Source organism: Rosa chinensis, chromosome 1 (assembly GCF_002994745.2).
Source record: "Rosa chinensis cultivar Old Blush chromosome 1, RchiOBHm-V2, whole genome shotgun sequence".
NCBI classification, from domain to species: domain Eukaryota; kingdom Viridiplantae; phylum Streptophyta; class Magnoliopsida; order Rosales; family Rosaceae; genus Rosa; species Rosa chinensis.
Window position 1 is genome coordinate 2,127,520 of NC_037088.1, and position 10,729 is coordinate 2,138,248.

At 40.1% G+C, this 10,729-nt stretch overlaps 3 protein-coding genes across 4 annotated transcripts; 2 read left to right on the forward strand and 1 right to left on the reverse strand.

Annotated features, from left to right (window-relative positions):
- Positions 1-288: 288 nt before the first annotated feature.
- Positions 289-2,548, forward strand: LOC112195048 (cytochrome P450 705A12). Its single transcript, XM_024335373.2, has 3 exons — positions 289-1,028; positions 1,105-1,444; positions 1,818-2,548. The coding sequence occupies exons 1-3, from the start codon at positions 475-477 to the stop codon at positions 2,466-2,468; spliced, it is 1,545 nt and encodes a 514-aa protein (XP_024191141.1). The 5' UTR covers positions 289-474; the 3' UTR covers positions 2,469-2,548.
- A 310-nt stretch (positions 2,549-2,858) lies between these two features.
- LOC112195056 (UPF0235 protein At5g63440) lies at positions 2,859-4,775 on the reverse strand. Of its 2 annotated transcripts, none has more exons than XM_024335397.2 (7): positions 4,591-4,775; positions 4,389-4,503; positions 4,059-4,212; positions 3,665-3,761; positions 3,322-3,410; positions 3,161-3,229; positions 2,859-3,083 (listed from the first exon to the last, which is right to left on the reverse strand). In XM_024335397.2, exons 1-7 carry the CDS (start codon positions 4,703-4,705, stop codon positions 3,024-3,026), a joined length of 699 nt encoding a protein of 232 aa, XP_024191165.1. In that variant the 5' UTR covers positions 4,706-4,775; the 3' UTR covers positions 2,859-3,023. The 2 variants fall into 2 exon arrangements, with proteins under 2 accessions (XP_024191165.1, XP_024191174.1); XM_024335406.2 differs by having other exon boundaries at positions 4,389-4,495; positions 4,591-4,735.
- Positions 4,776-4,885: 110 nt separating this feature from the next.
- On the forward strand, positions 4,886-7,058 carry LOC112195051 (elongation factor 1-delta 1). Its single transcript, XM_024335382.2, has 7 exons — positions 4,886-5,000; positions 5,485-5,722; positions 5,820-5,913; positions 6,057-6,183; positions 6,302-6,415; positions 6,542-6,703; positions 6,858-7,058. Coding segments are annotated over exons 2-7 (702 nt in total). The 5' UTR covers positions 4,886-5,000; positions 5,485-5,519; the 3' UTR covers positions 6,860-7,058.
- Positions 7,059-10,729: the final 3,671 nt, after the last annotated feature.

Here is a 10,729-nt window from a genome sequence, read left to right on the forward strand (position 1 = left end):
CTTTTTTCTTTTTCCTTTTTCCTCCTAGTCCATGATCGAGCTTATAGTATGCTTGCAATGAAAATTGACGTGCTGTTTTAATCTTGGGCAATATTGGGGGGCTTGACTAGAGCCACCCGACAACTTGAACTTTACTAGCTAGTAGCCTGTCTTGTATGAACTGCAGTGTGTCACGATCAATCTGTAAGATATTTGGGGCCCCAAAATTTGACTGTAATTCGGTTCAGTTCACTTGATCACTCGGAGACCAAAACACCTTAATATTAAAATAAAGGTAGCTCCTAGCATTACCGTCGCTCCTGATCACATGAAAATTCAGGCTGTTAGAACATTACACACATATAGGACATGAATTCTGAATGACTTTGCTCCAACTGTATAGGTGAGCAAGTGAAAAGCATCCTTTGTTTTTACTATTAATACAAGTGCAGTGTGATGTTGCACTGAAGTTGATCACGTTCTTGTTCGTTAGCCATGACTGATTTACAGTACTACCTCCTCTGCTCCGTCCTCTGTTTTCTCTCCACCATCTTCATCAAATCCTTGTTCACCAAACCATCCACAAACAACCCTCCAAGCCCGCCGGCTCTACCAGTCATCGGTCACCTCCACCTCCTCACTTCCTCCTTATCCCAATCATTACACAAACTCTCCACCAAGTACGGCCCTCTCCTCCTCGTCCGGTTCGGCGCCTCTCGGATGCTCGTAGTTTCATCTGCCTCCATGGCCGCCGAAATCTTCAAAACACATGACCTCACTTTTGCTTCTCGACCCTCCTTTGCTTTTGCAGACGACTTGCCCTACAAAAACTTGGGTTTCTTTGCCACCCCATATGGTGACTACTGGAGGTTCATGAAGAAGCTCTGCATGACGGAACTGCTCTCTCCCAAGCAGATTGAACGGTCACGTTCCATCCGGCAGGAAGAGATTGCAAGGTTCTTGAAGAAGATGATGGAGTGTGCTGAGAGAAAACAGAGGGTTGATGTGGGTGCTGAGCTTATGAGGCTCACAAACAACAGTATATGCAGGCATGCTCTTCACTCTCAAATACTATAAGCTATGCTTTTGGACACTAATAATAAATATTTAATAAATTGCATGCAGGATGGCCATGAGCACCAGTTGCTCAGAGAATGGTGATGAAGCTGAGAAAATCAGGGAGTTGGTGAAGGAATCATTTGAACTGGCCGCAAAGGTATGTTTTGGGGATGTGTTGGGTCCGCTGAAGAGAGTGGGATTCTGGGTTTATGGAAAGCAGCTCATAGATGTGACCATGGGGTATGATAGGCTTTTAGAGGGGATGCTGAAGCAGCATGAAGAGAGAGCAGAGAGAGAGGGCTGGGATAGAGAAGACAAGGATTTGATGGATATTCTATTGAAGGCATATCAGGATGATCAAGCTGAGGTTCAGATCACCAGAACTCATGTCAAGGCTTTCTTGCTTGTAAGTCATTTCAATCTTTTTCCTTCTCACACCGCAATTCATTCACACTTTCAAAGTTCTCAATTACAAAATTACCTATCTACGATGAACTTTGAATTCTAATAAAAATGCTTCGATCAAGAGGTAGAGCAGTGCTTCAAATTCAGAGTCCTCAATTACCTATCATTAAATCAATTACGTGCATGCAACTCTAAAGTGGTGGCCTCTGGCATTGCTCTTTCAAAGCTTAGATGACTATCTAGTTTCAGTTAGCAACTTAGCATGCTAGATCAGCTGCATGCATAAGTTTTTTCGCTCTACCCAAACCGCATTTAAAAGTTTTTCTCATTGTTGTCACTGTCAAATTAATTGGGATGTTTTACCATGATGTTAGGATCTTTTCATTGGAGGCACTGCTACCACAGCAGAGGCCATGCAATGGGGAGTAGCTGAGCTCATAAACCATCCAGACATATTCAACAAGGTCAGGGAGGAGATGAAAACAGTTGTTGGTAGCAGACTAGTTGAGGAATCAGATGTTGCAAACCTCCCTTACTTGCAGGCAGTGATAAAAGAAACACTGAGACTACACCCACCAGTTCCTTTGTCGACAAGAGAAAGCCGCGAAACTTGTAAAATAAAAGAGTTTGATATACCAGAAAAGACTTCGGTGGCAATCAACCAGTATGCAATAATGAGAGATCCAGAGTTATGGGACAATCCAGATGAGTTTAGGCCAGAGAGGTTCTTGGTTTCCACTAAAGAGAAATATGAATCAGAACTTGATCAGAATGAAAGTAGAGGACATAACTTTCAATATGTCCCGTTTGGATCGGGAAGGAGAAGGTGCCCAGGTTCAAATTTGGCAACCATCTTGTTGAATACTTCAATTGCTGCCATGGTTCAATGCATTGATTGGAAAATTGGAGATGGAAATGAGGGTAGGGTCAATATGGAAGTTGGAGCGGGCATGTCTTTGCCCATGGCTCACCCACTTGTAGTTTTGCCTGTTGATCACTTCAACCCATTTGCTTCTTCAATATAATTTCATGTACACTGCATATTGTTCATGTGCAACCATGTAACTCTGAAAACAGATTAAATAAAAGCAGATTCAGTACCAAATTACAAATCCCTTTTGATCATGCATACTCACACCGCACTGTCTATATAATTTCAACTTACCGTTTTATGTTGTGAAAGATATCCAGAAAAGTATAATGTCTTATATAATGAAGCGAATTTTAATTATAGATTCCTATTGCAAGGATATGATGACCGTTTAATAGGTTGAAGACCGTGCAATGGCTTATAATGACTTTATCCATGGCCCCTTCTTCCGGGTTACAAGTTTCCTCGAGAATAATAAAACTATATTGAACACATTGACCGACTGCATCATAGACCACAACCATTCCTGTAATGCAATTGATCAAATCCTGATTATAAATGGGAGTTATCATTAAATTGACTCAGGTTGTACCACTGAATTTTCACATTGCACTACAACAATCACAGCTAACACAAAATAATATGAAGCCCTGAAGGTCCAGCTAACACATTAATCATTCATTACAATTGTCATTTGAATCGTACAGCTTCAAGGTTGCACAGCCTCCAGCAGTTTCTCATATACTTGTCTAGCAGATAAATCTTCAACCTGAAACAATTCCCAAATGTTAGGAGAGAGAGTTTCAATTTGCTATTCGAAGGAGTTTCCTTTAGTGTTTGACTCACCACAAGAAGTTTCGATTTGTTATTCCAACCTCTCTGAAGAGTCATCTGGCTTAGTCTAAGACCCAACACCTGTGAAAAAGAACAACGTGTTGAGGTTTATACTGACACTTTAAACAAAAAAATCCAGGTCTTACATGTAACAGCCCAGGATAGAATTATACTTTTCCCATAAATTCCAAAAGTTCATTATTTGCTTCTCCTCGAGCTGCAGGTGCAGCTACAGTAACTCTAACATCATCCGCATTTACTCCTGACATAAGAGAACAAAGTGTGACAAACTTATAATCAAGTTTGGCAAGCAAATTGGATACCATTATCATGTCTATAGAAAAGACATAAAACTTTAAGAGCCAGAAAGGACTAGTACTAGCTATTTGCCATGAAAGAAAACCAGGATAAAAGAGGTGGATGTGGGAATGGCTTATAATCAACATTCAAACTACGAAGCAATGCATGTTAAATATGATAACAGAAAAGCAGAAAAGCATCAAACAATTTCCTTACTTGTGATTGCTGAGCGTTGTGCACGATCTTCTACTTCAATAGCCACTTGAACAAGTCCTCCATCTATTTGTGATATGCAAGGCGGCACAGGAGCATCCTAAATGACATTTCAGAATAAACAACTATAAAATTTGGATGCAATGAAGATGTGAATGGAAAGAACAGAAAATTGATCACATTGCAGAAGGCACTTAGAATTGATATGCTCATATAGAGACAAATTGCCAAGTACTTGACCAAAAAGCTATACCCAAAAGGTGCATGGCAAGGAGGATATAATGCTACATAAACTCCCTTTTCCATTTATTTTTCAGAACAAATATGACTATTCTTGATTAAATATGACCATAGGAGGAACCTTTTTAAGAATGAAGCTTGATAATGTTTGTTATACCTGTGGATTGGTTTCAGCAGCAACTGTGCTAAGAGCACCGTCAACAACATAAATCAAAGAAGCACCTTCCAAATCTTCTTCTGAGCGATAGAAGACAAAGAGTTCGCAACCAACACAGTTCATTCGAAACTGCTTCTCTAATTTCCCTTCACCCCTGGACAAAATGCAACCATTGATTTCAAGATATGCAATTATCACAAGGACAATCTCAAGATTTAGTTGTTTAACTGAGAGCAGGTAAAATGGGCAACTAGGAACCATTTTTTCTCTCATTGATTCTACAAACAAATTGCATATTATGAGATATGACAAATGAAGATTAAAAAGTACCTTTTGAGTATAACTTTTCCACCCTCACTAATGTTGAGCCTTGCAAGGTGTTTGGTCTTGTCCAACACATAAGCTTTGTCCGTCTTCCTTTTGGGCATTTTCTGCAACTGGGTATCTTATACCACACAAACTTCAGTCTCTCCCTCAATCTCAATTTCTGGTCTCCAACTAAATTAAAATCACAGAGAAAGAGAGAACAAACCAGTTATGAGGAGGTGAGATCCACAGTGCTTGCAGTAATAGACGAAGAGATCAGAGTCAGGTCCATCCGGAGCTGCGTCCTCGCTCGAGTACGTGTGCGTTGTTCTCTTCGGCATTCCTCCTCCTCCGACGACTCACCCTGCTCTGCTTCTCCTTTCTCGACCAACCTACCGAAGGATTTGATGGACGACTCGCCGTATGGTCCAAATAACCAGAACAACACGGGTCAAGTCAAGTCATGTTGGGCCAACTGTCAACCCGGCCCATTTTAAATTTCACTCGAATATCGAATATACCCCCCACCGACCCCAGCGAGTATAAGAACCTCAGAAACCCTAGGCACCCGAAGCCTTCTCTCTACCTCTTTCTCTCTCTCGTCTCCACTGAGCTGCTCTCTCGTCCGTTTCAAAGGTAAGCTCGCTCTGTAAACTCAGTTCTCAATGTTTTCAGTTCAATTCTTATCGACGGTTGATTGCTTGAGACTCGTTCAAAATTGTGTTCTATCTACTCCTCGAATCGCAGTGAGCTCTGGTTTTGAAAAATTAATCAGCATAGATCTGCAGTAGTCTAATTATCTCTTGATTTACTGAATTAATCGGGAGTCTTACTGTTCATATATGGATGAAAGCTATGTTCTAATATCCATACTAGTCCTGGATCTGTTTTTCCAGCTGCTAATTCTGTAAAACAGGAACATACTAATTCTCTCTTTTACAAAAGAAAAGTTTTATGTTTTTGTTTCTTCGAAAAACATAACTTAATTTCTCAGTATTGGAACGGTTCACTGTATTTGCTCTCTTCTTCTTTATCTGAGTAGTGATTAGTTCATATTGCAAATTTTCTGTTGTGTTGCTAATTGGTGGATGAAAATTGAACTAAACGTACTTTCTTGCAGGTAAATTTGAAAGAAAAAAAAATATATACCTACAAATGGCAGTTGCATTCCATGACATCAACTCGGCTGCTGGCCTCAAGAAATTGGACCAGTACTTGCTCACTCGCAGTTACATCACTGGCTATCAGGCTTCTAAGGATGATGTCACTGTGCATGCTGCTCTGTCCAAACCTCCATCAGCTGAATACGTGAATGCGTCTCGGTGGTACAACCACATTGCTGCACTTCTTAGGATTTCGTAAGCTTTCTGCTGTTTGGATTTTTTTTATTACCTCTCTTTTATCAATATCCTATAAGCTTCTGAGTTTGCGTTTGAATGACATCTGATGTTGTAGGGGTGTTTCTGGAGAAGGTTGTGGTGTCAAAATTGAGGGATCTGCTCCCATCACAGCAGAAGCAGTTGCCACCCCTCCAGCTTGTGATTCAAAGGCGAGTATTCAATTTCTCATCTACTGACGTTTATTTTTTTTAAATTTATTTGTGTTATCTATTTTACTTGCTTCCTACGTTGTTTGAAATCTATCTGGATAAAATTGTTATACTCATGTGTTGGAATATGGTACAATACTCAGGCCTCTGCTGCTGAAGATGATGATGATGATAGTGATGTGGATCTGTTTGGTGAAGAGACTGAAGAGGAGAAGAAGGCTGCCGAAGAACGTGCAGCTGCTGTCAAGGCATCTACCAAAAAGAAAGAGTGTGAGTTTACCATCTTGTTTTGTGCTCTTGCAGCTTGGTTGTGTTACTAGTTTCCATCTTCCTTATTATTAATTTTAATTATTTAACAAACTTTATTCTTCTTTGATTCTGTTACCAGCTGGCAAGTCATCAGTTCTATTGGATATTAAGCCATGGGACGATGAAACAGACATGAAAAAGCTTGAGGAGGCAGTAAGGAGCATTGAGGTTGAGGGCTTACATTGGGGAGCATGTAAGTTTCCTACCCCCACCCCATATATGGATAATTTAGCTAGAGAAGCCACTTAGCAAATCTTAGTTTATGCTAATTTCAACCCTTTCTGTTCTTGACTTGGTTACTCTTCTGTTGATTATGCAGCTAAACTAGTACCTGTTGGGTATGGCATAAAGAAGTTGACAATTATGCTTACAATTGTTGATGACCTCGTTTCTGTGGACTCTCTGATTGAAGAACGTCTTACCGTGGAGCCTATTAATGAATATGTCCAGAGCTGTGACATTGTTGCCTTCAATAAAATATGTAAGTATTTTAGTTTAATTTTGATCTTGTATCAATTGAATTGATGCTGCAATCAGCATTGCCTGGTGAATGGTTATGTAATTTAGTCATTGTGTTTGCACATAATTGGGAGATAACTAGTTTGAGTGGTGCTAATTCATGTTTCTTATTTCAGGATTGATGCACTGCTGAGTTGGAGTGGTTTGAAGATCTTTCTGCTATGATAATGTGTACTCATATTTTGTTTCTTGGGATATGATTCAAGACTCTTGTATTTTGGGTTATTTGATCTCAATTTTAAATGAACAATCAGGCAGACCCAGGTTTTGTATGGTTTCATTATATTTCATCTATGTTCTCTTTGTTTTGTTACTTAGTTTGGTGCCTGGAGTTTGTTTTATGATTTTTTTTTCAGTACATTTTAATAGTTTCTGGGCGGGTCAACGTATATTGATCAGTGTAAATTTGAATCCAAGCTTCAAGTCCAATGCAATTTAGGCTTTGTTGATCGGTGTAGGTTCCGAGTTGAAAAGAGAACAAATGTCAGGCTCAATTGCTACACTTCATTGAAATCGAACATCAAATAATCAACACACTCTTGATCATCCCGTTATGGTAGCCTTCTACAGTGGACGGACGCTAGGACTTGGCTGTTGTGGACTTGTGGGTCATGAAACCCAAATGTTTATAGAAAATACCCCAACTAACGTGTTTCTGGCTGTTTTATTTCGGGAAACTGCCGGAGCTGCCCGACGACGCAGCAAAACCCCAAAGTAGCACTGAACCCATAGAGCGACAGACTGGGTTACAAGTTCTGAGTTACTAAAGGTTGAAGTCTGCGGCCTTTGTATTGGAAAATGGTCTCTGTGTGTGTCGTTTTGAGCTTCAAATTTTTGCTCTTTGGCTATTACTTGTGTTATTGGATGAGGGCAATTGTAAATTTGGTCAACTGCAAATTGGCTGCGGGGTATCTGTTAATCAGGAAATAGCTCCAGTCTTTGGTTGGAAGCACTGATTGAGAGTTTGGAGAGTGTTTTGGCAACCATGGCTGCGACCAAGACTAGGACGAGTAGCTTCTCTCGCAGTTTTTTGGGTGCAAGCTCACCTCAAATCCCAAGACTCAAGCATGGACCCAATGGGACAATGTTTGTGTCATTTGGGATTCCAGACCTTGACAGTAATCTTCTAACTAATAAAGTATTGGAAATATTGTATGTGTATTTTTTGTGCAATGTATAGCAGTTTGATTTGATTATGTTTAATCTGCAGAAATATTAGGTGGCAATGTTATTAATCCTAGCTGAAGAAGAATAGGTGTGGCAATGTTCTAATGGTTAGTGTTCTTTTCGTTTATCCTTTAATTTTATTTTTGTGTATGCTATCATGTTTTTAACCTTCTTCTGACTATTCTGCAGAAGTGACAGCAACATTTCTTGTGTTGGTCGTATTGCCTCAATCATTCTATGCTCCACAGTGTGGATATTCTAGTCTGGTGAGTGGCAATTGTTAGTTGGTCTTCAACTGTTATTCTGAGTCTTTGCTTTGCAGCTGCCTCTTATTCTTTTCTCTACTGTTTTGGTGATTCATATGGATTGTGTATGTCTTTTCCTTACTCAAATCAATATATTGTATTACTGAATCAAGCATAATATAGTTGATACGCATTGCAGGAATGGGACATGCTTTCCTTCCTTAGATCTCTAAAAAGCATGCTACAATCTTCAAATGCAGTTGCTATTGTGACATTTCCGCCTAGTCTTTTTTCATCATCCTCCTCTATAAGATGGCAGCATATGTCAGACACCATGCTGTCAGTTAAAGCAATTCCAGGTTTATATAAGAGCAAGCCCACCGGTTTGTTTTTGACTGGTCACCAGCTAGATTTGGTGAGGTGGTGACCAACCAAACACTAAAACGTGCTTCCACCGGGCCTTCCTTGACCAGCCAATATCTGGCATTTCTTGACCGAGTCAAAGAAAAAGGGCAAAGCCTTGACTAAAATTATGACCAGTCGAAGGAGACGTCAGCGATAGACAAGCAGAGAGAGACGCGGAGGAGAGGACGCGTGGAGGCGACGCACGAATGAAGAAGCACCAGCAAGTAGACCGCGTCTGCCCCAGTCGTCGAGAGGATGCCGAAAAACTGGAATGTCGCACGGCTGTGGGAGGGCTTCGATCTCCTTCTGGGTTGAGTGGTGAGGTGAGGCAGCACCGTGGGGAGGAGGAGCAGGCCGAGGCGAGCCCGTACGACTCGGGTCCGCTGTTGGAGGACGCACGATGGCGCCGGAAAACTTGGGTCTGGTCTGTCGGGACCCGGCGGGTCTGAGGAGATGCGGAGGAGAGACAAGAGAGAGTTTCAGGGGTGAAAGTGAAGAAAAGAGGAAAAATCTGTCCTTATGAAAAAAGACCAGAAATTTTTGCTATTTATAGAAAAATTTTAAATTTTCAAAAAATCATAACTAATTCATACGAACTCCGATTTTTGCATTCTACATATGCACGAACTGGTATCGACGATCTCAATTTTTGAGACCTCCTAAATAACGTTCGTTTCAAAAATGAACAGTAAAAATAAAACAGTTAAAACACATTATGAACAGTGAAAATGAACCGTTAAAAAATCAATGAACAATGAAAATGAACAGTCTTGACAGGTCAAGAAAAAAAACGGGTGGAAACCCATGTCCAGTGGCAGTGAACAGTTACTTGACTGGTCGACGCCTTGACTTTTCGACCTTGACATTTCTTGACTACGGGTGAACTTGCTCTAAGCTCTCACATTGTTCTTTGCATTCTTACCCTTTTTTTGTTCTTTTTTCTTTTTCTTCTGCCAATACTAACTTGTAGCGAATGATTGATTCAGATGAGGAATTGGCAACGCTCCTTACTGGTTACCAGGACATGGTTGGCCTTCTTAATGTGCAGAAAGTAGCGCAGATTAACACACAAGTAGTGCAAAAGTTTGCTTCACCTAAATCAAACACTGATTGAATCAAGTTTGCTGTCTTTCCTTTTATGTGCATGACGTTAGTACAAAGGTTATCATTTCTGCTAGGCTACTTGATACGAATGTGCAAATATGCAACTACATTACCGACCCATTCACTCAGTCATCATTAGAGGCCCTTTAATTCTATTACAAGTCAAAATATAACAAGAAACAAGAGACAATTTTGGCTGAATAATTCTATATCCATTCACCTTACAAGAAGGAATTATATACAAATTACAATTGTGCTTAATAAGACAAGTACTATTCCTAAGGTAAGTAGTAAATCAAATAATACTACAGATATTACAGAATATTACAGAATATCTACATAAATAAGGTAAGTATGACTCACGCTAACACTCCCCCTCAAGTTAGCGCATTTAGATCACGAATGCCCAACTTGTCAAGTGAGTCATGAAATGCCTTACTCAATACTACCTTAGTGAGAACATCAGCCAACTGTTCTTCTGAGTGGACAAATGGAAAAGAGATAAACTTAGCATCAAGCTTCTCTTTAATGAAATATCTGTCAACCTCAACATGCTTAGTTCTATCATGTTGTACTAGGTTGTGAGCAATATCCACCGCTGCCTTATTATCACAATACAAATCCATGGCTCGTTTGGGTTTAAATCCCAAATCACGAAGTAAATTTCTCAACCAAAGTAACTCACAAACTTCATGAGCCATACCTCTATACTCTGCTTCAGCACTCGACCTGGCCACAACCTTTTGTTTCTTACTTCTCCAAGTAACAAGATTACCACCTCCAAAAGTGAAGTAACCAGAACTGGATTTTCTATCCGTAACACAACCTGCCTAGTCTGCATCTGTATAACCACTAACATCCAGATGATTATGCTTTGAAAACATCAAGCATTTTTCAGGTGCAGACTTTAAATACCTTAGAATATGGATCACAGCTTCCATATGAGTTTCACTTAGATTATGCATGAATTGACTCACAACAATAACTGCATATGCAATATCTGGCTGAGTTTGTGAGAGATAGATTAATCTGCCAACTAACCTCTGATAGTGAGCCTTATCTGTAAG

Excerpts from the sequence above, each read along its gene's own strand:
- LOC112195048 (XM_024335373.2), top strand. The coding sequence starts at position 475 with ATGACTGATTTACAGTACTACCTCCTCTGCTCCGTCCTCTGTTTTCTC. Across the intron at positions 1,029-1,104 it reads ACAAACAACAGTATATGCAG|GATGGCCATGAGCACCAGTT; the intron begins GCATGCTCTTCA and ends AATTGCATGCAG. Across the intron at positions 1,445-1,817 it reads ATGTCAAGGCTTTCTTGCTT|GATCTTTTCATTGGAGGCAC; the intron begins GTAAGTCATTTC and ends CCATGATGTTAG.
- LOC112195056 (XM_024335397.2), bottom strand. The coding sequence starts at position 4,705 with ATGCCGAAGAGAACAACGCACACGTACTCGAGCGAGGACGCAGCTCCG. Across the intron at positions 4,213-4,388 it reads GGAAAAGTTATACTCAAAAG|GGGTGAAGGGAAATTAGAGA; the intron begins GTACTTTTTAAT and ends CATTTTGTCCAG. Across the intron at positions 3,411-3,664 it reads ACAACGCTCAGCAATCACAA|GAGTAAATGCGGATGATGTT; the intron begins GTAAGGAAATTG and ends CTCTTATGTCAG.
- LOC112195051 (XM_024335382.2), top strand. The coding sequence starts at position 5,520 with ATGGCAGTTGCATTCCATGACATCAACTCGGCTGCTGGCCTCAAGAAA. Across the intron at positions 5,723-5,819 it reads GCTGCACTTCTTAGGATTTC|GGGTGTTTCTGGAGAAGGTT; the intron begins GTAAGCTTTCTG and ends CTGATGTTGTAG. Across the intron at positions 6,416-6,541 it reads GGGCTTACATTGGGGAGCAT|CTAAACTAGTACCTGTTGGG; the intron begins GTAAGTTTCCTA and ends TTGATTATGCAG.